The 27,825-nt window shown below is 37.8% G+C and overlaps 2 protein-coding genes across 2 annotated transcripts; both read left to right on the forward strand.

The window, feature by feature from the left end:
* Positions 1–969: 969 nt before the first annotated feature.
* On the forward strand, positions 970–4,469 carry LOC308090813 (stonustoxin subunit alpha-like; the record flags this gene model as incomplete). Its single annotated transcript, XM_080436086.1, has 2 exons — positions 970–1,069; positions 2,740–4,469. 2 exons carry the CDS (start codon positions 970–972, stop codon positions 4,467–4,469), a joined length of 1,830 nt encoding a protein of 609 aa, XP_080292212.1.
* A 10,628-nt stretch (positions 4,470–15,097) lies between these two features.
* LOC308090814 (stonustoxin subunit alpha-like) lies at positions 15,098–18,595 on the forward strand (the record flags this gene model as incomplete). Its single annotated transcript, XM_080436087.1, has 2 exons — positions 15,098–15,197; positions 16,866–18,595. 2 exons carry the CDS (start codon positions 15,098–15,100, stop codon positions 18,593–18,595), a joined length of 1,830 nt encoding a protein of 609 aa, XP_080292213.1.
* Between the last annotated feature and the right edge of the window lie 9,230 nt (positions 18,596–27,825).

Below are 27,825 nucleotides of genomic sequence, written 5' to 3' on the forward strand. Positions count from 1 at the left end.
TAATGCATTATTATGCTCAGACTCAGAGGATTCTACTGTCAAGGTGTCACTTTGAGGTTTACTGTAATTAAATATTCAACCAGAAGACGTGTAAAAGTGTGTTGCGGTATGTGTTGTTAAAGACACACACACATATACATTATATATATATATATATATATATATATATATATATATATATATATATATATATATATATATATATATATATATATATATATATATATATATATATATTATAAAATATATATATATATATATAGACTATATTTTTTAAAACATGTGACATATGTGTTTTGCAATAGTGCACAGATTGTAGACATATACAGTATGTCCAGCAGATGAGGCACTTTGTCAGAAAGGATCTCCCCTCACACTGAAATTGATGGTATGCAGCTGTCTGCCGTGTTACTATGACAACACATTGTTATCTCTGGTGCACTTTTCATCTACTAGACGTTTGGAGTAAAAATTTGCTTCATGTTCGGATCAATAACTCTTAAATGTGTTAAAAAGTGTTCATACCCGACCCGAAGCAAAACTCTTCTCATCAATGCATTCAAAGACAGTGTATTGAAGGTAAGGGTAGTTCTCTCCTAGATACACACCCTGCCCCCAAATAATCTTTATCCTTCCAAATAACCTTCAATCTCAAATTCAGAATCATTCACAGACTCATCTAGTTTAGTTTCAGAGAGAAGGAGATAATTCCCACCTTACCGTTGCCAAACATAGATCTTAATTCATCTTAATGTCCCTTTTATGCCCATATATGGAGATCTCTGTATCATCTGTTCTTATCTCTTGTGTGCCCACATATGGAGATACCTGATGGCATCAGTATATGCCCATAACTGGGCTCCTTAAATAAATGGGCATATCGGTCATTGATGTGTTGTTATTATGTATTTCTACTATAACTCATTTAGAATGAATGAATGATTTATTTTCTCCAGTGCAGTGTAAGCCATGGATCCAGAGAGGAGACAAACTATAGAGCTGGCAGCGCTTGGTCGACCCTTCAGCCTTGGCATGCTCTATGACTGTCGCAGAGACTCACTTATCCCAGGTACAGTATACAGCTTTAAATGTAGGATGTGACTATAGACTATACTGCCGTTTATGTTTTTAAACAGATCTAATGATACTACTAATACTACAGTATTATTACTTAGATGTTTTATGTGAGGTACTCCCAGTGAGAATTCAACTTACAAGCCTAATGCTGTATTCAGATTATAAAGCGTGACGCAAAATGAAGATAAGTGTGACACTAAAAGCTATAATATATGTGTTATATACACAAATTAACAAGTAAAGATGTGTTGCAATATTTCGGGTATAATGTGTAGAAGTTTGTGCGAGTTTTGTAAAGAATCTGTAGAAGTAGTTTTGAAGAAAATGCAAAATGGCAGAAATTATTTTTAGGCAGAAATGGGCATGACCTATGTGGGCCTACAGTTCAAAAGATATGTGCCAAAACGCAAAGTGGACTGGTTTAGCACCACCATGAAACAATTGGGATGGCATGTCTTCCTTGGCCTATTGGCAGGCAGCATACAACATAAATAAGTACAGAGATTTAGGAGATTGGCTCTGGACCAGTGGGCAAACCCCCGGCACTGGAATTGAAGCTCATTTCCAGGTTCTCTTACAGCATGCTGTTCCTATTAATGGCCCAGCAGATGGCGCTAGTTCACCTTCTGCAGAGCAGTGCTGGTTGCAGTAAAAATTATTCTCAATAGAAATGAACGGGCGGACTTTACACTTGATTTCATTACCTTAGTAAATACTTTCATAAACACTTTATGTTTTCAATCGCTAGTTTAAAGTCTTTTTTAAATCATCATGATATGCGTTTAGTAAATTATGGTCCCATTCATTTAAAAATGAATGATATAGTAGGGTATGTTTCTACGGCTTTTGCTGGTTCTACCAAGTGAAGACCCGCCCTCGCTGCGGTTACATCCAATAGCAATTGTTTCCGGTTTCATTACGGTACCAGAAGTTCAAAGATGGCGGATTTCAATTATTTTTGTATTTTTGTTTTGGCCACGATCAGAGTTAATTACAATTATAATAGCTGTAATAGAAATGTATAATTAATCATAAGTGTATTAATTTAAGTAAAACATATACTTAAATCTATGCAAGAACATCACACAACCATTTATGACCATTTTAATTAACAACTTGATTCACTTATTTGACCGGAGTCCCCAGGGCTCTATACTAGATCTGCTCCTTTTCCCCTCTACACCACATTGCGTTGCAACATGACACGTATGCTTGTACATCTGCTATTCTAGGTGAACGTTCTCCCCAGAATAGGGATGCTAGTGGTTAAAGCACCCAAATACCACATAGTGTGACCCATTGTTACAAAGCAATATGAGTTATGAGTGCTTATAACTGTAATTATACTAGTATTATTAGTAAGAAGATTATAATGCATTTATAACATAATGTCATTATAAAATGTTTCTGTCAGGAATTAGTGAAGCTATTTCAAATGTTTTTCCACAACATAACTTTGCAATCAATAAACAAAAAATAACAATATGGAACAGATAGCGAGGATAATGTATGGGCAAAGATGAAAATAAAATAAGGAAGAAATACACACTTCACCTGTATTCTGGATGAATTCCAAGGCTGTTTACAAAATATATATTTTATTCATCAACCACAGTGAAACAAGTGATGAAGGTAACTTGCTGTTTATTTCATCTATTACAGGCTTTACATTGTGGGATTTTGAAGATCTACTAAAGGACACAAGAACAAGACCCCAGCTCAACACTGAATTGGAAATAGTCACATCTGAAACAATAGAGTACAAAACTTCATCACTGGATGTTAAAGCTTCCTTGAAAGCAAGTTTCTTGGCTGGACTGGTAGAGGTTGGTGGCTCTGCCAAATATCTCAAAGATTGCAAGACTTCACAAAATCAGGCCAGAGTAACATTAAAATACAAAGTTACCACAGAGTTCCAAGAACTGTCAATGAATACATTTGGACCAAGCAATATAAAACATTCACACGTCTTTGATTCTAACATGGCAACACATGTTGTCACTGGTATCCTTAAAGGGGCACACGCCTTCTTTGTATTTGACCGTGATGTGTCTCATGAAGAGAATTGTCAACACATTGAAGGCAACATGAAGGTAATAATCAAACAGATTCCATTCCTGGCAATAGATGGTCAAGGATCTTTACAAATAGAAGGCAAGGAAATTACAAAAAGTGAGAAATTCTCCTGCAAGTTCCATGGGGACTTTTCACTGAAGAAAAATCCAGTGTCTTTTAAGGATGCAATAGAAGCTTACCAAAGCCTGCCAGAGTTACTGGGATCAAAGGGAGAGAATGCTGTACCAGTGAAGGTCTGGCTGACGCCTTTGCAGGTTTTAGACTCTAAAGCAGCTCAGCTTGTTCGTCAGATTAGCATTGGACTGGTGAATAGAGTTCAAAGTGTCCTGGAGGACTTCGGTGAACTGGAACTGAGGTGCAATGATGCACTGCACAGGACTGTGGCACAACAGTTCCCACAGATTAGCAAGAAGCTGAAAGATTTTAAAAATCTGTGTGAAGAGTACAAGCTGGACTTTCAGAAAACCTTGTCAGAGAAACTTGTTTCAATCAGAGGAGGTGGGGAAGAGGAGAGTGCGCTTGCAGAGGTCCTGAAAAGAAGACACTCATCTCCTTTCAACAACAAAGACCTGAGTGAGTGGATGCGCTGCAAAGAGAGAGAAATAAACATCATCAAGTCCCTTACTGACATGATGAAAAACACAAAGATTGTCTCAAGTCATAATGAACTTGATCAAATAATCTCCAGTCCAGAAACAGAGCATGTTGTATGCTTTGCTTTCACGTCATTGCAAATGGCTGAACCATATCTGTCAACTTTATCAACCTACTTAAGCGAAATATCCAAACAAGTGAACACACAAGATACTGCACTTCATACCCATGATGTAGAAAAGGAACAATGGTACTTTTCAAAAGATGTCTATCAATCACTGAGACAGAAAGCAAAGCTTCTCATTGATTTTTCAGAGGCCAACAAGGAAAACAAGAATATCCACTTCCTAACAACAGCTATACCAAATGAGAGTCAAAAGGGTGCAAGCATCTACCTTTATAAGGGTGGGGTTGAGGTCAATGACAATTTTGAGCCACCTTCAAAACCTGAAAAAACAGAAGCAACTGACATAACCCGTACCAGTGTGACACTCAAGATGCAACCACCAGGATTTGGAGCAGAAGACATCAGCCACTACTCTATTGAGTACTGTGTTACTGGACAAGATGACTGGCAACAACAGACTGCATCTAAAGCTGATGAAGTCACAGTGTCCAATTTGACTCCAGACACAGAGTACACGTTCAGATACCGAGCAGTGTGTCCAGTTGGCAGAGGGCCAGCCAGTGAAGTCAGTAGACGCACGGTTCAAGTTGAGTGACGCTGAGTTCGATGAAATTTGTTTTAATATGAATTACAGTTAATACAGGCAACTAGGCTATTTAAAAAAGGTGCTCGCCTGGCCCTGAACATTAAACCCCTGCATTAAACATTCTTAATGCTCTAAACACAATTAATTATGGCTAATTATTATTATTATTATTTGATTCGGGATATTAACAGCAAATACATACATTCAATACGGTGCGTGCCTGGCCCTGAACAGAAAAACCCAGTGTTAAACATTTTAACAGCTCTAAAAACAATTAATTAGTCCTAGTTATTAATATTATTATTATTATTATTATTTGAATCGGGATGTATTTACGTCGCATAGACCAGACGTTCAATACAGACGTCTGATCCTCAGACAGCAGACCAACGAAACGTTCAATCCTAACGATTTGGTATACTGCAGAACCGTACGATAGAAACGTTTCAGCCTGGAGACAGGGTTGAGTTGAAGCATTCTCACATGAACTATCAGTTAACTGGGAGAAACCCACTACGCTTGGAGATCATTAAAGACCCCACCCACCCCCATAAAATACTATTTTCCCCACTAAAATCAAGAAGGGTAAAGGGATACAAGATCCTCTCAGCACGTACCAGCAGGCTGAGGAACAGTTTCTTCCCACAGGCCATCAGGCTGTTAAATGACAGTGGAAAATGAAATGTGCAATAACTGTACTCTGCACTATGCACTTTCCTTAAACTGATTTGCCTGTGTTTGTTTATTTATTGCTTATGAGCGTTTTTAGGTTGTTTTATCATGTTTTTATTGTTTTATTATTGGAGCTTCCGAGCGTAAGTTTTTCACATGTATGTACCTGTGCATCTAAGTGACAATAAAAGTGAATCCGTGAATCCGAATCCGATGGTGTGACTGTGGAGAGCTACAGTGTGGAGTACGTAAAGGTATCCACTGGAATGAAACATGAACAACTGCAGTGGAATAAACTGACATCAAAAGCTGAAAAGGCCATCATTTCTGGCCTTGAACCAATGCAGCTATGCAGTTAGAATCAGATGTGAGTGTGGTGTAGCTGGTAGAAGCAAGGAAAGCATTACAGTCCCTGTTCAGACAACAGAGGCATGTCAACGTCTGAATTCTACAGGCCTAAATGCACACTCATCAATTCAGGGTCACCCATAGTTTACAAGGTTCCTCTGGAAATAAAAAAAGATAGACATTGATGGATGCAAGAGCTATAGTTTTGGGAAGGAAAGCAAGAGGCAACATCGCACCATCATGGTTCTTGGAGAAATTGGAGCGGGAAAGACCACCCTCATCAATGGGATGATCAACTACATACTGGGTGTCCAATGGGAGGATTCATCTCGGTTCACGTTAATTGATGAGGATCAAACAACTGCTCAAAATGTGAGTCAGACATCTGAAGTCACTGTATACAAGATTAACCATCAAGAGGGATTTCAGATTAACTATTCACTAACCATCATTGACACACCATGTTTTGGTGACATTCAGAGAATACAAAGAGACTGGCTGATCTCAGAGCAGCTGAACAAACTTTTCAAAGACCCACATGGTGTCTCTGAAATTGATGCAGTTTGTTTTGTTGCTCCAGCCTCTCTTGCATGGCTAACACCTACACAGAGATATGTGTTTGATTCTCTGCTCTCAATCTTTGGAAAAGACATATAAGACAACATCAGGGTTTTGGTGACATTTGCAGATGGTAATATTCCACCAGTCCTGGAGGCAATCAAAGCCTCAGGGGTCCCATGTCCAACAAAAGAGGGACAGCCACTTCATTTAAAATTAAACAATTCTGCCTTGTTTGCAAATAACAAATCTCGTGAGGATGAAGTAGGCTCCTTTGATAAAATGTTTTGGGACATGCGTGTCAAAAGCATGAAGAACTTCTTCAAAGCTTTGAACCTAATTAGTACAAAAAGTTTGACTTTAACAAAGGAGGTCCTCGGAGAACGAAAGAAGCTTGGAACCTTGGTTGAAAACTTGCAGAAGCAGGTCATACTTGCGTTAGCTAAGCTCGATGAGATAAAACAAACAGCTCAAATACTTGAAAATCACAAAACAGAGATTTCTGAGAAAAGCGAACAGTGAAAGATATACGAGAAAAGTATCAAACAGCTTTAAAGAAAAAGATGTGTGTTGGACATCATCGCTAAATTTGATGCAGAATATGATGATCTGCAGCTGCAGGTGGTAAATCTTATGGAGATGTCACACAGACTGAAAGATATCGCACTGAAGCCCAATCCACTTTCCACTCCAGAGTAGGCCTACATTGACCGGCTCATTGAGGGAGAGAAGGCTGAATGCAAACCAGGCTACATGGATCGCATTAAGTCCCTGAAGGAAATGAGAGGAAAGGCAGTGTACATGGCTATGGTAGAAAAAGGAGAAACTCTCCTCTCTGACAACATTTTACAAACTGTTCAGGACCAGTACACCACTGACTTTGAGGTTGGACTGTGTATATTAATAATAAAGAAAACAGACAAAAGTATTTTTTCGATATTTATATCAAAAAGAATAAAGTGATCAGTGGGTTCTTTAATTCTAACCCTCTTGTTTACTACTTAGAATGTCCCTGTCGTTGTATTTATGTTGGCAGGACAAAATGAAAATGAAAACAGATTAGACCTTACATGTTTAACTCTAAAACCTATTACATTTACAGGGCTTTATGAATCTATTACTTTTACTCCTTTGTTTTAAACATGTGCTGTATTCAAAATGTTTAACATGAAAACATGTTTTCTTTGTTGTGATTTGATTTGTGATTTTATTTTTATTTTTTATAGTGATACAGTGTGTACAATATGGTAGTTGTTTGCTTTGCATTTTAACACAGCCTACCAAAGATTCCTGTTACAACTCATACAGTTGTCAGACATGATTGAATAAAGTCCTTTTCACCAGAGTTTTCGATTGGTTTTGATGAGCTGAAACTTGCAGATTGCAGATGAGAGTTATTAAACTTAGTAACTTAGTCAAATTAGTAAAGACTATGGTGACCATAATCCTTTGTGTACTGGACTTGGATCATGCTCTGTGCAATGGAAGTAAAGGGCTGCTCAAGCATGTGATGCTATGGGCACTATATTAAGATTATATTAAGTGATGATTATAATCAGTATCCAGCTCAAATCAGGGGTGTAAATAATTACCATGTTGTGTGATGCCCTATCTGTTCAGAAAAATCTATGTCAAAAAACAAATACCTGTTATAGCTGTTCTAAAGCTATACTGTGATGAGCAAAATGGAATTACATAATATGAGATTAACAATAAATTGTATTCACAAACAGTTTCTTTTGTGAAAATAAATGCTAAATAGCTCTATATTCTGATAGTAATCATTGGGGCTATTCTTCCAATTCTATTCAGAAAGCCATACAATATGCCAATAACACCTCCCGCTCTGATCTCTTATCTAATGCACCAAAAACAAAAAATCCAAGTCGGGCTTGTTTTTGTACTGAATATAACCACTGTGCTTCACAAATCAAAAAGATACTCAACAGACACTGGCATGTGCTCCAAACAGAGCCATCTGTGAAAGACCTCTGCAAATCCCCACCCCTTGTTGCATTTAGGAGAGCACCCACAATCAAAGGTACAGTCATGTACAAAAATATGGTTCAAAAGAAGACCACATGGCTGACAACAACTGGAATGTATAGATGTGGTAACTGTGCCTGTTGCAACAACACAACAGACAAGAAATCATTCAATCATCCCCACACTGGAAGGAAGATTCCTATTCATGAATTTATCAACTGCAAATCGACACATGTGATTTACATGCTGTTATGTCCCTGTGGTCTAGCATACGTAGGACAAACTAAACGACCCCTCAAACAAAGAATATCAGAGCACAAAACTGCAATCCGTACAGGAAATATGGATTATGCAATTGCAAAACATTATGCTGAAGCAAATCATGGTTCACCCTCTTCATTAAAATTCTGTGGGATTGAGAAAATTGTGATGCCTATCAGAGGAGGTGATATTCTAAAGAAACTGGCCCAGAGAGAAATGCAGTGGATATACACACTATGACACCCAATGGACTTAATGACGATTAGAGCTTAAAATGCTTTTTGGGTTAAGACTATCTTTGATACCCCTTCACTGTGCATTGGATGTGTTAATTTGTTACTTTATGATATATGCCTCAAATTACCTGTAATTGTCTGTGTTCTTGCATACTAGTGATTGGACCTTGGAGATTGACTTGAGATTTCAGCTGTTGGTGAACTCTGACCCTTTGTATAAAGTGAGTTGAATTGATGTGATATGAATGCTCTGAGGAAGGCTCATAGCTGAAACGCGTAAGCGTTCAATTTATTGGTGTGCCATTAAAAAAAGTGGAAATGTGAGTAATTTGTCCTCCATTTAATTGATTTTTTTTGGATGTGCTACCTTTTTGGAATTTTTTTAATTCCTTTTTTTTATATGTATACTGAATTTGGGTCTAGCACTCCACTGAGAACCCATTGTTGATGCGCAACCTCTTTTTCTTATTTAGTAATCATTGTCTGTTCACTAACAGGATTCTCCCTGTGTCTCCAGCTCTTTAATGAACAGAAAATGCATTTTTCAGGCCAGGATACCAATTATGTACAATCAGGAGAGAGAACTCATACAGGATACAGAAGAAACGAATGAAATTGGAAGTGAAGACACAAAGAAATGAGTAGACCAAATTGTAATTAGAACGATATAAAATAGCTAGATGCAGAGACCCCCGTTACTACATGTATACAAACCATCTATAGCAATGATTACAATCAGAATATAGAGCTTTAACTTTTAACAAAAAAAGATTGTTTTAACCAAAAAATACTTTGAGTATCATTAATTACCTGATGAATGATGAATAAAACATAATTATGAAAGTCTCTGCTGTTTTCTTAGGTGTCGGAATATATGTATAAACGTCAAAATATTCTCATTATAAAACAACAATTTCCATATATATTTTTTTACAGAGGTTTTAATTAGTAGTGTGTGGTATATATCAGACAGAGGTGTTCATTGTGATCCCAGGACGTGAAACAACTGTTTATTGGTTAAACACAGATATGTGACCATGATGATACTCAAATTCATTACATTTGCCACCTGCTCTCTCATAGAGAACTCTCTTCTATGATGAATTGTTACAATTACAGCAATTCTAGAATGATGAAAATCGGACAGGTATATGCACAGTGCATGAACCTTGGTACAGTCAGTTTGCATGAAATTAAAACCTGAAAATCATTTTGCATGAAATTAAAACCTGAAAATGAGTTAATGCACAGCCTTTTCACTCCACTATGACATGGTTAGCCATGCACGTGAACTCTTGGGCAAACATTTGGCGAAAATAACTGATCGATTGATTGATGTAGTTTATTTAGTAAGACATGAGAATAGGACAGTACATAATAGTACATGGAAGTACAAATTCACAATACAAGGTCTACTAAACTGGAACTCTCATTAAGCACTAAGCTTGTTTAAGATGAGAACCCCATGCACACAAATCATGATGATATATAAGAGGCAGACAGATATACACACTACTATACAGAATGTCATACAATCAGCTTTCAGGTTACTGGTATGAAGAGAGAAAAAAAAAATATATATATATATACAAAAGAGGAAAATGAAGGGGGGGGGTAGGTTAAGACTTAGACAGGGGCCATTTTCGAATTGCAGCCTCCTGAAGGTGTATCTTTAGGGCAGTTTTGAAAGTGAGTAGGGTTTTACACTCCTTTACTCCTTTTGGTAGGGCATTCCACATTTTTGATGAATAGTATGAGAACGAGTTCATTCCCTTAGTTGAGCCAAATCTGGGTTGAACATGATTTGTGGAGCTGCCTCTGGTGTTATGATCATGGACTTCATTAACATTTTGGAAGTATTTTGACAAATACAGGGGGATCCCAATGTTGTGGTGTATCTTGAAGACCAGGCCCATAGCAAGTTGCTGTACGCTGTCCTCAACCCTAAGCCATCCAATCCTAGCAAAATGAGCAGGGGTTAGATGGGTTTTGTGATTGAGGCCAAGAAGTAGCCTTACAAGTTTGTTTTGGGATGTTTGGAGCCTTGTTTTTAAGGCCTTGGAGGTGTTGTGATACCATGAAGTGCATGCATAATCATAATGACCTTGAATGAGGGCCCCTGCAAGAATCTTCAGAGTATTCTTACTGACTAGACGATCAATCCTCCACTGATCCTTACAATTCCTTACAATAGGCAAAAATAATGCACATGAACCAATTTGGGTTGGACATACACATCACTTCATCTTTTTTCCAACTATGTGTCTGTACCAATGAAGATTGACCACTAAATGCTCTGTGTCTCAGTGGCCAAGCTAAGAGAAACCTTATCATGTTATTTGCCTCAATGTTCACCGTTTCTGATGCTGTCAATGCTCTGAATGGGACATTATCACGTTTAGTCAGATGAATGAATGGTCTAGGTGAGATACTGACCTACCCACGTTTAATCAGACTATTGATTGGATCAAGAGATACTGACCTACCGACGGAGGTGTTTTGTATAAAGTATAGTTTTGGACTGTGTCTGAGGCACGCCGTCTCAAGTGAACTGAAGCCACGAGAGGCACCACTGAGCGAGCCAAAGCGAGCGAGTTGCTGTGCCGAACGTTGCGACGTTCGCTTGAGCCGACTCAGCGCCGTCCGAGTTATGTACCGGTAGGCACAGAATCGTAAATCATGTTGTGGGGACAGCTCTGTCCCCGGGTAAGTCAGTATCTCACCAATCAATAGTCTGATTACACGTGGGTAGGTCAATATCTCACCTACAGTACTCAGACCATTCAATCATCTGATTACACGGGATAATGTCCCATTCAGTGCATTGATAGCATCAGAAGCCGGTGCAATGTTCAATGTTCAAGCTGGAGGAAGCACAGATGATTGTGTGCTGCTTATTTACACAACCGCTGTGAAATCCATGTCACTCACCACAGTTCCTCAAACTTTGACATTTCAACAGTTTTCTGAGGATTATCAAGAATATGACATGTTAAACCTTTCATTACTTATTCTTTATAAGTGAAGACAGTGTGCAGGACTCCCTCTCCATTCTCCCTTTTCCTTCCATATTCAGCATCTATACTCCGACGCCCCTGTCCGTTTTCTGCAAAAGGACTTATCTTAAAACCTTTCATTACGAAAATTGGAGCCACTAGGTCATTATGACCAATTTATGTACAGTATATAATTAAGAATTTACTTTTGTATCCAGCTCCATGTCTCATGTAAAACAGTTCATGGTTGACTGGAGACAGTACTGAACCCTTTATATGTACTGTATATCAGACAAGAATAGATAAAACACATTGTAAGATGGGTGGCAATGCAAAATAGTAGCATTTTTAATACAAATGTGGCCGTGCGTTCCTAGGTGTGCGTGCCTTAACCTGGGTGTCACTTTTGATCCTGACCTGAATCTGAAAACACGTTGACACATTGTGAGCTTGTAGATTGGCTTTTATTTTTGAAAAAAACTACGGTATAGTTCAAAGCTATAAATACAAGCATAAAATAGGGAAAACACCTAAACCTAACCTCTAAATGCCTAATCCTAACGCTAACCCCAACCTGATTTTATTTTATTTTATTGTAAACCTCTAAATATATGTTTTAATCACAACAATTTTTCTTGTGTGGAGTGTGGACCAGGCAAATTCTATACTTGTGGGGATATTTGGTCCTCATAAGTATAGAAATACAAGCGCTCTCGTGTGCACGCACATGAGCGCACGCACACGCACACGCACACACACACACACACACACACACACACACACACACACACACACACACACACACACACACACACGCACACACACACACACACACACACACACACACAAAGTAACTATGTACATTTACTTAAGTACTGTACTTAAGTAGAATTTTGCAAACTTTAGTTACTAGTTACTTTGGAGATTTTTATTATTATTAGTACAAAACATACATTAACCACTTCAGCCCTATATACATTTCGGCAGTATTGATACTTTTACATAAGTAACAAATTTGAGAACTTTTTCCACCACTGAAACACACACACACACGCACACACGCACACACACACACACACACACACACACACACACACACACACACACACACACACACACACACACACACACACACACACACACACACACACACACATTGTGGGTGGAGCTTCATTAGTTTGTTTGTACTGTATCTCTCTATCAATGTGTCTCCGCCCAGTCTCTGTATATAACAGGTATTAGAAACACATTTTAGTATCACGCCTGCCTGACACTGTGTGACTGACTGCAACTACAACACATTCAACAATTACATTTGAAGGAAATTTCATCCATTGCAATTACATTTGCATTTCTACAGACGAGGACGTTGGATTCATCACGACTTGTGACAGGTAAGGACATACAGGATCACATTGAATTGAATTGAATTGAATTGAATTGAATTGAATTGAATTGAATTGAATTGAATTGAATTGAATTGAATTGAATTGAATTGAATTGAATTGAATTGAATTGAATTGAATTGAATTGAATTGGCAGGATAATCCAACAAAGAAAATTGATGGTGTTTAGTATTCTGAAAGGTGTCAAATGTTAACTGATCTTAATGGAGGCATAAAAAAAGACAAATTACAGGTTTAAATATGTAATTTCACAGAAAATATTGTTATTTATTGTAAGAAAAAACTTCGTTTGAGACTACTACTTGAGGAAAACTCACCACATAGGCTGCATGGCAACTTCCTGGACCTCACTCTAATCTAATACAAGCCTGGAACTGGTGTTTTAATGCCTCCAAGTACACATCTAGGGTCAGGTTGCCTTTTTGTTCTCAATCCACATTGTGGATCAGTAGCCAGGGAATTTGGTAAATTCATGCACCTTTTCTGAATTGATCGTACATTTGGGCATTTTCTGCATTATTGATCACAGATCCTCGAGAGGGTAACCTTATCAATAAATATGATCATTATCGTACATCTGCCAACACTGATGGTGTTACATTGGACAATACAACTGTATGACGTGGAAAAAGTAATCATATTTATTTTACTCAAGCAGAAATACTTGCATGTGCTGTTAGTCTAAAAGTGCTGTATGCAAAGTTTTACTTGAGTAAAAATACAAAAGTATTGGCTTTAACATATACTTCCGGTAAAGTAAACCTTTCAAAATGTGCCTTTTTATGAATAGCCGATCTACGAGCTCACGACAAGTCATGATGCGATGCGTTGTGAGCTTGTAGATCGGCTATTTTCAAATACCCAAAGTATAAAATAGGGCTTAAGTGGTTAATGTATATTTCGCAATAATAGTCATCTAAATCTGCAAAGTAATTAGTAACAAAAGTTGTCTAATAAGTGTCGTGGAGTAAAAGTGTGATATTTGCCTCTGAGTTGTAATGGAGTAGAAGCACAAAGTAGCCTATTAAAAAAAAAGAAATACTAAAGTAAAATAGAACCAGAATGGTTCCCTTTTTTGGTTCTTGGGACGTCTCATTGGCTCTTTGAGGCACCTTTAACCACTTAAACCCTTGCATCCCAATCGGTCACCTCTATAATGCTTTATAAGCTCATTTATATTGCAATATAATGCCCTTATGAGGCATTATAATGCTTGTTATACATGTTTATAATCATGTATAACGACTTATAACCATGTTTATAATGTTATATAACTGCTGGTCATAATGCATTATTATGCTCAGACTCAGAGGATTCTACTGTCAAGGTGTCACTTTGAGGTTTACTGTAATTAAATATTCAACCAGAAGACGTGTAAAAGTGTGTTGCGGTATGTGTTGTTAAAGACACACACACATATACATTATATATATATATATATATATATATATATATATATATATATATATATATTATAAAATATATATATATATATATATATATATATATATATATAGACTATATTTTTTAAACATGTGACATATGTGTTTTGCAATAGTGCACAGATTGTAGACATATACAGTATGTCCAGCAGATGAGGCACTTTGTCAGAAAGGATCTCCCCTCACACTGAAATTGATGGTGCACTTTTCATCTACTAGACGTTTGGAGTAAAAATTTGCTTCATGTTCGGATCAATAACTCTTAAATGTGTTAAAAAGTGTTCATACCCGACCCGAAGCAAAACTCTTCTCATCAATGCATTCAAAGACAGTGTATTGAAGGTAAGGGTAGTTCTCTCCTAGATACACACCCTGCCCCCAAATAATCTTTATCCTTCCAAATAACCTTCAATCTCAAATTCAGAATCATTCACAGACTCATCTAGTTTAGTTTCAGAGAGAAGGAGATAATTCCCACCTTACCGTTGCCAAACATAGATCTTAATTCATCTTAATGTCCCTTTTATGCCCATATATGGAGATCTCAGTATCATCTGTTCTTATCTCTTGTGTGCCCACATATGGAGATACCTGATGGCATCAGTATATGCCCATAACTGGGCTCCTTAAATAAATGGGCATATCGGTCATTGATGTGTTGTTATTATGTATTTCTACTATAACTCATTTAGAATGAATGAATGATTTATTTTCTCCAGTGCAGTGTAAGCCATGGATCCAGAGAGGAGACAAACTATAGAGCTGGCAGCGCTTGGTCGACCCTTCAGCCTTGGCATGCTCTATGACTGTCGCAGAGACTCACTTATCCCAGGTACAGTATACAGCTTTAAATGTAGGATGTGACTATAGACTATACTGCCGTTTATGTTTTTAAACAGATCTAATGATACTACTAATACTCCAGTATTATTACTTAGATGTTTTATGTGAGGTACTCCCAGTGAGAATTCAACTTACAAGCCTAATGCTGTATTCAGATTATAAAGCGTGACGCAAAATGAAGATAAGTGTGACACTAAAAGCTATAATATATGTGTTATATACACAAATTAACAAGTAAAGATGTGTTGCAATATTTCGGGTATAATGTGTAGAAGTTTGTGCGAGTTTTGTAAAGAATCTGTAGAAGTAGTTTTGAAGAAAATGCAAAATTGCAGACATTTTTTTTAGGCAGAAATGGGCATGACCTATGTGGGCCTACAGTTCAAAAGATATGTGCCAAAACGCAAAGTGGACTGGTTTAGCACCACCATGAAACAATTGGGATGGCATGTCTTCCTTGGCCTATTGGCAGGCAGCATACAACATAAATAAGTACAGATTTAGGAGATTGGCTCTGGACCAGTGGGCAAACCCCCGGCACTGGAATTGAAGCTCATTTCCAGGTTCTCTTACAGCATGCTGTTCCTATTAATGGCCCAGCAGATGGCGCTAGTTCACCTTCTGCAGAGCAGTGCTGGTTGCAGTAAAAATTATTCTCAATAGAAATGAACGGGCGGACTTTACACTTGATTTCATTACCTTAGTAAATACTTTCATAAACACTTTATGTTTTCAATCGCTAGTTTAAAGTCTTTTTTAAATCATCATGATATGCGTTTAGTAAATTATGGTCCCATTCATTTAAAAATGAATGATAGAGTAGGGTATGTTTCTACGGCTTTTGCTGGTTCTACCAAGTGAAGACCCGCCCTCGCTGCGGTTACATCCAATAGCAATTGTTTCCGGTTTCATTACGGTACCAGAAGTTCAAAGATGGCGGATTTCAATTATTTTTGTATTTTTGTTTTGGCCACGATCAGAGTTAATTACAATTATAATAGCTGTAATAGAAATGTATAATTAATCATAAGTGTATTAATTTAAGTAAAACATATACTTAAATCTATGCAAGAACATCACACAACCATTTATGACCATTTTAATTAACAACTTGATTCACTTATTTGACCGGAGTCCCCAGGGCTCTATACTAGATCTGCTCCTTTTCCCCTCTACACCACATTGCGTTGCAACATGACACGTATGCTTGTACATCTGCTATTCTAGGTGAACGTTCTCCCCAGAATAGGGATGCTAGTGGTTAAAGCACCCAAATACCACATAGTGTGACTCATTGTTACAAAGCAATATGAGTTATGAGTGCTTATAACTGTAATTATACTAGTATTATTAGTAAGAAGATTATAATGCATTTATAACATAATGTCATTATAAAATGTTTCTGTCAGGAATTAGTGAAGCTATTTCAAATGTTTTTCCACAACATAACTTTGCAATCAATAAACAAAAAATAACAATATGGAACAGATAGCAAGGATAATGTATGGGCAAAGATGAAAATAAAATAAGGAAGAAATACACACTTCACCTGTATTCTGGATGAATTCCAAGGCTGTTTACAAAATATATATTTTATTCATCAACCACAGTGAAACAAGTGATGAAGGTAACTTGCTGTTTATTTCATCTATTACAGGCTTTACATTGTGGGATTTTGAAGATCTACTAAAGGACACAAGAACAAGACCCCAGCTCAACACTGAATTGGAAATAGTCACATCTGAAACAATAGAGTACAAAACTTCATCACTGGATGTTAAAGCTTCCTTGAAAGCAAGTTTCTTGGCTGGACTGGTAGAGGTTGGTGGCTCTGCCAAATATCTCAAAGATTGCAAGACTTCACAAAATCAGGCCAGAGTAACATTAAAATACAAAGTTACCACAGAGTTCCAAGAACTGTCAATGAATACACTTGGACCAAGCAATATAAAACATTCACACGTCTTTGATTCTAACATGGCAACACATGTTGTCACTGGTATCCTTAAAGGGGCACACGCCTTCTTTGTATTTGACCGTGATGTGTCTCATGAAGAGAATTGTCAACACATTGAAGGCAACATGAAGGTAATAATCAAACAGATTCCATTCCTGGCAATAGATGGTCAAGGATCTTTACAAATAGAAGGCAAGGAAATTTCAAAAAGTGAGAAATTCTCCTGCAAGTTCCATGGGGACTTTTCACTGAAGAAAAATCCAGTGTCTTTTAAGGATGCAATAGAAGCTTACCAAAGCCTGCCAGAGTTACTGGGATCAAAGGGAGAGAATGCTGTACCAGTGAAGGTCTGGCTGACGCCTTTGCAGGTTTTAGACTCTAAAGCAGCTCAGCTTGTTCGTCAGATTAGCATTGGACTGGTGAATAGAGTTCAAAGTGTCCTGGAGGACTTCGGTGAACTGGAACTGAGGTGCAATGATGCACTGCACAGGACTGTGGCACAACAGTTCCCACAGATTAGCAAGAAGCTGAAAGATTTTAAAAATCTGTGTGAAGAGTACAAGCTGGACTTTCAGAAAACCTTGTCAGAGAAACTTGTTTCAATCAGAGGAGGTGGGGAAGAGGAGAGTGCGCTTGCAGAGGTCCTGAAAAGAAGACACTCATCTCCTTTCAACAACAAAGACCTGAGTGAGTGGATGCGCTGCAAAGAGAGAGAAATAAACATCATCAAGTCCCTTACTGACATGATGAAAAACACAAAGATTGTCTCAAGTCATAATGAACTTGATCAAATAATCTCCAGTCCAGAAACAGAGCATGTTGTATGCTTTGCTTTCACGTCATTGCAAATGGCTGAACCATATCTGTCAACTTTATCAACCTACTTAAGCGAAATATCCAAACAAGTGAACACACAAGATACTGCACTTCATACCCATGATGTAGAAAAGGAACAATGGTACTTTTCAAAAGATGTCTATCAATCACTGAGACAGAAAGCAAAGCTTCTCATTGATTTTTCAGAGGCCAACAAGGAAAACAAGAATATCCACTTCCTAACAACAGCTATACCAAATGAGAGTCAAAAGGGTGCAAGCATCTACCTTTATAAGGGTGGGGTTGAGGTCAATGACAATTTTGAGCCACCTTCAAAACCTGAAAAAACAGAAGCAACTGACATAACCCGTACCAGTGTGACACTCAAGATGCAACCACCAGGATTTGGAGCAGAAGACATCAGCCACTACTCTATTGAGTACTGTGTTACTGGACAAGATGACTGGCAACAACAGACTGCATCTAAAGCTGATGAAGTCACAGTGTCCAATTTGACTCCAGACACAGAGTACACGTTCAGATACCGAGCAGTGTGTCCAGTTGGCAGAGGGCCAGCCAGTGAAGTCAGTAGACGCACGGTTCAAGTTGAGTGACGCTGAGTTCGATGAAATTTGTTTTAATATGAATTACAGTTAATACAGGCAACTAGGCTATTTAAAAAAGGTGCTCGCCTGGCCCTGAACATTAAACCCCTGCATTAAACATTCTTAATGCTCTAAACACAATTAATTATGGCTAATTATTATTATTATTATTTGATTCGGGATATTAACAGCAAATACATACATTCAATACGGTGCGTGCCTGGCCCTGAACAGAAAAACCCAGTGTTAAACATTTTAACAGCTCTAAAAACAATTAATTAGTCCTAGTTATTAATATTATTATTATTATTATTATTTGAATCGGGATGTATTTACGTCGCATAGACCAGACGTTCAATACAGACGTCTGATCCTCAGACAGCAGACCAACGAAACGTTCAATCCTAACGATTTGGTATACTGCAGAACCGTACGATAGAAACGTTTCAGCCTGGAGACAGGGTTGAGTTGAAGCATTCTCACATGAACTATCAGTTAACTGGGAGAAACCCACTACGCTTGGAGATCATTAAAGACCCCACCCACCCCCATAAAATACTATTTTCCCCACTAAAATCAAGAAGGGTAAAGGGATACAAGATCCTCTCAGCACGTACCAGCAGGCTGAGGAACAGTTTCTTCCCACAGGCCATCAGGCTGTTAAATGACAGTGGAAAATGAAATGTGCAATAACTGTACTCTGCACTATGCACTTTCCTTAAACTGATTTGCCTGTGTTTGTTTATTTATTGCTTATGAGCGTTTTTAGGTTGTTTTATCATGTTTTTATTGTTTTATTATTGGAGCTTCCGAGCGTAAGTTTTTCACATGTATGTACCTGTGCATCTAAGTGACAATAAAAGTGAATCCGTGAATCCGAATCCGATGGTGTGACTGTGGAGAGCTACAGTGTGGAGTACGTAAAGGTATCCACTGGAATGAAACATGAACAACTGCAGTGGAATAAACTGACATCAAAAGCTGAAAAGGCCATCATTTCTGGCCTTGAACCAATGCAGCTATGCAGTTAGAATCAGATGTGAGTGTGGTGTAGCTGGTAGAAGCAAGGAAAGCATTACAGTCCCTGTTCAGACAACAGAGGCATGTCAACGTCTGAATTCTACAGGCCTAAATGCACACTCATCAATTCAGGGTCACCCATAGTTTACAAGGTTCCTCTGGAAATAAAAAAAGATAGACATTGATGGATGCAAGAGCTATAGTTTTGGGAAGGAAAGCAAGAGGCAACATCGCACCATCATGGTTCTTGGAGAAATTGGAGCGGGAAAGACCACCCTCATCAATGGGATGATCAACTACATACTGGGTGTCCAATGGGAGGATTCATCTCGGTTCACGTTAATTGATGAGGATCAAACAACTGCTCAAAATGTGAGTCAGACATCTGAAGTCACTGTATACAAGATTAACCATCAAGAGGGATTTCAGATTAACTATTCACTAACCATCATTGACACACCATGTTTTGGTGACATTCAGAGAATACAAAGAGACTGGCTGATCTCAGAGCAGCTGAACAAACTTTTCAAAGACCCACATGGTGTCTCTGAAATTGATGCAGTTTGTTTTGTTGCTCCAGCCTCTCTTGCATGGCTAACACCTACACAGAGATATGTGTTTGATTCTCTGCTCTCAATCTTTGGAAAAGACATATAAGACAACATCAGGGTTTTGGTGACATTTGCAGATGGTAATATTCCACCAGTCCTGGAGGCAATCAAAGCCTCAGGGGTCCCATGTCCAACAAAAGAGGGACAGCCACTTCATTTAAAATTAAACAATTCTGCCTTGTTTGCAAATAACAAATCTCGTGAGGATGAAGTAGGCTCCTTTGATAAAATGTTTTGGGACATGCGTGTCAAAAGCATGAAGAACTTCTTCAAAGCTTTGAACCTAATTAGTACAAAAAGTTTGACTTTAACAAAGGAGGTCCTCGGAGAACGAAAGAAGCTTGGAACCTTGGTTGAAAACTTGCAGAAGCAGGTCATACTTGCGTTAGCTAAGCTCGATGAGATAAAACAAACAGCTCAAATACTTGAAAATCACAAAACAGAGATTTCTGAGAAAAGCGAACAGTGAAAGATATACGAGAAAAGTATCAAACAGCTTTAAAGAAAAAGATGTGTGTTGGACATCATCGCTAAATTTGATGCAGAATATGATGATCTGCAGCTGCAGGTGGTAAATCTTATGGAGATGTCACACAGACTGAAAGATATCGCACTGAAGCCCAATCCACTTTCCACTCCAGAGTAGGCCTACATTGACCGGCTCATTGAGGGAGAGAAGGCTGAATGCAAACCAGGCTACATGGATCGCATTAAGTCCCTGAAGGAAATGAGAGGAAAGGCAGTGTACATGGCTATGGTAGAAAAAGGAGAAACTCTCCTCTCTGACAACATTTTACAAACTGTTCAGGACCAGTACACCACTGACTTTGAGGTTGGACTGTGTATATTAATAATAAAGAAAACAGACAAAAGTATTTTTTCGATATTTATATCAAAAAGAATAAAGTGATCAGTGGGTTCTTTAATTCTAACCCTCTTGTTTACTACTTAGAATGTCCCTGTCGTTGTATTTATGTTGGCAGGACAAAATGAAAATGAAAACAGATTAGACCTTACATGTTTAACTCTAAAACCTATTACATTTACAGGGCTTTATGAATCTATTACTTTTACTCCTTTGTTTTAAACATGTGCTGTATTCAAAATGTTTAACATGAAAACATGTTTTCTTTGTTGTGATTTGATTTGTGATTTTATTTTTATTTTTTATAGTGATACAGTGTGTACAATATGGTAGTTGTTTGCTTTGCATTTTAACACAGCCTACCAAAGATTCCTGTTACAACTCATACAGTTGTCAGACATGATTGAATAAAGTCCTTTTCACCAGAGTTTTCGATTGGTTTTGATGAGCTGAAACTTGCAGATTGCAGATGAGAGTTATTAAACTTAGTAACTTAGTCAAATTAGTAAAGACTATGGTGACCATAATCCTTTGTGTACTGGACTTGGATCATGCTCTGTGCAATGGAAGTAAAGGGCTGCTCAAGCATGTGATGCTATGGGCACTATATTAAGATTATATTAAGTGATGATTATAATCAGTATCCAGCTCAAATCAGGGGTGTAAATAATTACCATGTTGTGTGATGCCCTATCTGTTCAGAAAAATCTATGTCAAAAAACAAATACCTGTTATAGCTGTTCTAAAGCTATACTGTGATGAGCAAAATGGAATTACATAATATGAGATTAACAATAAATTGTATTCACAAACAGTTTCTTTTGTGAAAATAAATGCTAAATAGCTCTATATTCTGATAGTAATCATTGGGGCTATTCTTCCAATTCTATTCAGAAAGCCATACAATATGCCAATAACACCTCCCGCTCTGATCTCTTATCTAATGCACCAAAAACAAAAAATCCAAGTCGGGCTTGTTTTTGTACTGAATATAACCACTGTGCTTCACAAATCAAAAAGATACTCAACAGACACTGGCATGTGCTCCAAACAGAGCCATCTGTGAAAGACCTCTGCAAATCCCCACCCCTTGTTGCATTTAGGAGAGCACCCACAATCAAAGGTACAGTCATGTACAAAAATATGGTTCAAAAGAAGACCACATGGCTGACAACAACTGGAATGTATAGATGTGGTAACTGTGCCTGTTGCAACAACACAACAGACAAGAAATCATTCAATCATCCCCACACTGGAAGGAAGATTCCTATTCATGAATTTATCAACTGCAAATCGACACATGTGATTTACATGCTGTTATGTCCCTGTGGTCTAGCATACGTAGGACAAACTAAACGACCCCTCAAACAAAGAATATCAGAGCACAAAACTGCAATCCGTACAGGAAATATGGATTATGCAATTGCAAAACATTATGCTGAAGCAAATCATGGTTCACCCTCTTCATTAAAATTCTGTGGGATTGAGAAAATTGTGATGCCTATCAGAGGAGGTGATATTCTAAAGAAACTGGCCCAGAGAGAAATGCAGTGGATATACACACTCAACACTATGACACCCAATGGACTTAATGACGATTAGAGCTTAAAATGCTTTTTGGGTTAAGACTATCTTTGATACCCCTTCACTGTGCATTGGATGTGTTAATTTGTTACTTTATGATATATGCCTCAAATTACCTGTAATTGTCTGTGTTCTTGCATACTAGTGATTGGACCTTGGAGATTGACTTGAGATTTCAGCTGTTGGTGAACTCTGACCCTTTGTATAAAGTGAGTTGAATTGATGTGATATGAATGCTCTGAGGAAGGCTCATAGCTGAAACGCGTAAGCGTTCAATTTATTGGTGTGCCATTAAAAAAAGTGGAAATGTGAGTAATTTGTCCTCCATTTAATTGATTTTTTTTGGATGTGCTACCTTTTTGGAATTTTTTTAATTCCTTTTTTTTATATGTATACTGAATTTGGGTCTAGCACTCCACTGAGAACCCATTGTTGATGCGCAACCTCTTTTTCTTATTTAGTAATCATTGTCTGTTCACTAACAGGATTCTCCCTGTGTCTCCAGCTCTTTAATGAACAGAAAATGCATTTTTCAGGCCAGGATACCAATTATGTACAATCAGGAGAGAGAACTCATACAGGATACAGAAGAAACGAATGAAATTGGAAGTGAAGACACAAAGAAATGAGTAGACCAAATTGTAATTAGAACGATATAAAATAGCTAGATGCAGAGACCCCCGTTACTACATGTATACAAACCATCTATAGCAATGATTACAATCAGAATATAGAGCTTTAACTTTTAACAAAAAAAGATTGTTTTAACCAAAAAATACTTTGAGTATCATTAATTACCTGATGAATGATGAATAAAACATAATTATGAAAGTCTCTGCTGTTTTCTTAGGTGTCGGAATATATGTATAAACGTCAAAATATTCTCATTATAAAACAACAATTTCCATATATATTTTTTTACAGAGGTTTTAATTAGTAGTGTGTGGTATATATCAGACAGAGGTGTTCATTGTGATCCCAGGACGTGAAACAACTGTTTATTGGTTAAACACAGATATGTGACCATGATGATACTCAAATTCATTACATTTGCCACCTGCTCTCTCATAGAGAACTCTCTTCTATGATGAATTGTTACAATTACAGCAATTCTAGAATGATGAAAATCGGACAGGTATATGCACAGTGCATGAACCTTGGTACAGTCAGTTTGCATGAAATTAAAACCTGAAAATCATTTTGCATGAAATTAAAACCTGAAAATGAGTTAATGCACAGCCTTTTCACCCCACTATGACATGGTTAGCCATGCACGTGAACTCTTGGGCAAACATTTGGCGAAAATAACTGATCGATTGATTGATGTAGTTTATTTAGTAAGACATGAGAATAGGACAGTACATAATAGTACATGGAAGTACAAATTCACAATACAAGGTCTACTAAACTGGAACTCTCATTAAGCACTAAGCTTGTTTAAGATGAGAACCCCATGCACACAAATCATGATGATATATAAGAGGCAGACAGATATACACACTACTATACAGAATGTCATACAATCAGCTTTCAGGTTACTGGTATGAAGAGAGAAAAAAAAAATATATATATATATACAAAAGAGGAAAATGAAGGGGGGGGGTAGGTTAAGACTTAGACAGGGGCCATTTTCGAATTGCAGCCTCCTGAAGGTGTATCTTTAGGGCAGTTTTGAAAGTGAGTAGGGTTTTACACTCCTTTACTCCTTTTGGTAGGGCATTCCACATTTTTGATGAATAGTATGAGAACGAGTTCATTCCCTTAGTTGAGCCAAATCTGGGTTGAACATGATTTGTGGAGCTGCCTCTGGTGTTATGATCATGGACTTCATTAACATTTTGGAAGTATTTTGACAAATACAGGGGGATCCCAATGTTGTGGTGTATCTTGAAGACCAGGCCCATAGCAAGTTGCTGTACGCTGTCCTCAACCCTAAGCCATCCAATCCTAGCAAAATGAGCAGGGGTTAGATGGGTTTTGTGATTGAGGCCAAGAAGTAGCCTTACAAGTTTGTTTTGGGATGTTTGGAGCCTTGTTTTTAAGGCCTTGGAGGTGTTGTGATACCATGAAGTGCATGCATAATCATAATGACCTTGAATGAGGGCCCCTGCAAGAATCTTCAGAGTATTCTTACTGACTAGACGATCAATCCTCCACTGATCCTTACAATTCCTTACAATAGGCAAAAATAATGCACATGAACCAATTTGGGTTGGACATACACATCACTTCATCTTTTTTCCAACTATGTGTCTGTACCAATGAAGATTGACCACTAAATGCTCTGTGTCTCAGTGGCCAAGCTAAGAGAAACCTTATCATGTTATTTGCCTCAATGTTCACCGTTTCTGATGCTGTCAATGCTCTGAATGGGACATTATCACGTTTAGTCAGATGAATGAATGGTCTAGGTGAGATACTGACCTACCCACGTTTAATCAGACTATTGATTGGATCAAGAGATACTGACCTACCGACGGAGGTGTTTTGTATAAAGTATAGTTTTGGACTGTGTCTGAGGCACGCCGTCTCAAGTGAACTGAAGCCACGAGAGGCACCACTGAGCGAGCCAAAGCGAGCGAGTTGCTGTGCCGAACGTTGCGACGTTCGCTTGAGCCGACTCAGCGCCGTCCGAGTTATGTACCGGTAGGCACAGAATCGTAAATCATGTTGTGGGGACAGCTCTGTCCCCGGGTAAGTCAGTATCTCACCAATCAATAGTCTGATTACACGTGGGTAGGTCAATATCTCACCTACAGTACTCAGACCATTCAATCATCTGATTACACGGGATAATGTCCCATTCAGTGCATTGATAGCATCAGAAGCCGGTGCAATGTTCAATGTTCAAGCTGGAGGAAGCACAGATGATTGTGTGCTGCTTATTTACACAACCGCTGTGAAATCCATGTCACTCACCACAGTTCCTCAAACTTTGACATTTCAACAGTTTTCTGAGGATTATCAAGAATATGACATGTTAAACCTTTCATTACTTATTCTTTATAAGTGAAGACAGTGTGCAGGACTCCCTCTCCATTCTCCCTTTTCCTTCCATATTCAGCATCTATACTCCGACGCCCCTGTCCGTTTTCTGCAAAAGGACTTATCTTAAAACCTTTCATTACGAAAATTGGAGCCACTAGGTCATTATGACCAATTTATGTACAGTATATAATTAAGAATTTACTTTTGTATCCAGCTCCATGTCTCATGTAAAACAGTTCATGGTTGACTGGAGACAGTACTGAACCCTTTATATGTACTGTATATCAGACAAGAATAGATAAAACACATTGTAAGATGGGTGGCAATGCAAAATAGTAGCATTTTTAATACAAATGTGGCCGTGCGTTCCTAGGTGTGCGTGCCTTAACCTGGGTGTCACTTTTGATCCTGACCTGAATCTGAAAACACGTTGACACATTGTGAGCTTGTAGATTGGCTTTTATTTTTGAAAAAAACTACGGTATAGTTCAAAGCTATAAATACAAGCATAAAATAGGGAAAACCTAACACCTAAACCTAACCTCTAAATGCCTAATCCTAACGCTAACCCCAACCTGATTTTATTTTATTTTATTGTAAACCTCTAAATATATGTTTTAATCACAACAATTTTTCTTGTGTGGAGTGTGGACCAGGCAAATTCTATACTTGTGGGGATATTTGGTCCTCATAAGTATAGAAATACAAGCGCTCTCGTGTGCACGCACATGAGCGCACGCACACGCACACGCACACACACACACACACACACACACACACACACACACACACACACACACACACACACACACACACACACACACGCACACACACACACACACACACACACACACACACAAGTAACTATGTACATTTACTTAAGTACTGTACTTAAGTAGAATTTTGCAAACTTTAGTTACTAGTTACTTTGGAGATTTTTATTATTATTAGTACAAAACATACATTAACCACTTCAGCCCTATATACATTTCGGCAGTATTGATACTTTTACATAAGTAACAAATTTGAGAACTTTTTCCACCACTGAAACACACACACACACGCACACACGCACACACACACACACACACACACACACACACACACACACACACACACACACACACACACACACACACACACACACACACACACACACACACATTGTGGGTGGAGCTTCATTAGTTTGTTTGTACTGTATCTCTCTATCAATGTGTCTCCGCCCAGTCTCTGTATATAACAGGTATTAGAAACACATTTTAGTATCACGCCTGCCTGACACTGTGTGACTGACTGCAACTACAACACATTCAACAATTACATTTGAAGGAAATTTCATCCATTGCAATTACATTTGCATTTCTACAGACGAGGACGTTGGATTCATCACGACTTGTGACAGGTAAGGACATACAGGATCACATTGAATTGAATTGAATTGAATTGAATTGAATTGAATTGAATTGAATTGAATTGAATTGAATTGAATTGAATTGAATTGAATTGAATTGAATTGAATTGAATTGAATTGAATTGAATTGAATTGGCAGGATAATCCAACAAAGAAAATTGATGGTGTTTAGTATTCTGAAAGGTGTCAAATGTTAACTGATCTTAATGGAGGCATAAAAAAAGACAAATTACAGGTTTAAATATGTAATTTCACAGAAAATATTGTTATTTATTGTAAGAAAAAACTTCGTTTGAGACTACTACTTGAGGAAAACTCACCACATAGGCTGCATGGCAACTTCCTGGACCTCACTCTAATCTAATACAAGCCTGGAACTGGTGTTTTAATGCCTCCAAGTACACATCTAGGGTCAGGTTGCCTTTTTGTTCTCAATCCACATTGTGGATCAGTAGCCAGGGAATTTGGTAAATTCATGCACCTTTTCTGAATTGATCGTACATTTGGGCATTTTCTGCATTATTGATCACAGATCCTCGAGAGGGTAACCTTATCAATAAATATGATCATTATCGTACATCTGCCAACACTGATGGTGTTACATTGGACAATACAACTGTATGACGTGGAAAAAGTAATCATATTTATTTTACTCAAGCAGAAATACTTGCATGTGCTGTTAGTCTAAAAGTGCTGTATGCAAAGTTTTACTTGAGTAAAAATACAAAAGTATTGGCTTTAACATATACTTCCGGTAAAG

The sequence above is a fragment of the Gymnoscopelus braueri genome (assembly GCF_963280865.1).
Source record: "Gymnoscopelus braueri genome assembly, chromosome: 8".
Lineage (NCBI taxonomy): Eukaryota > Metazoa > Chordata > Actinopteri > Myctophiformes > Myctophidae > Gymnoscopelus > Gymnoscopelus braueri.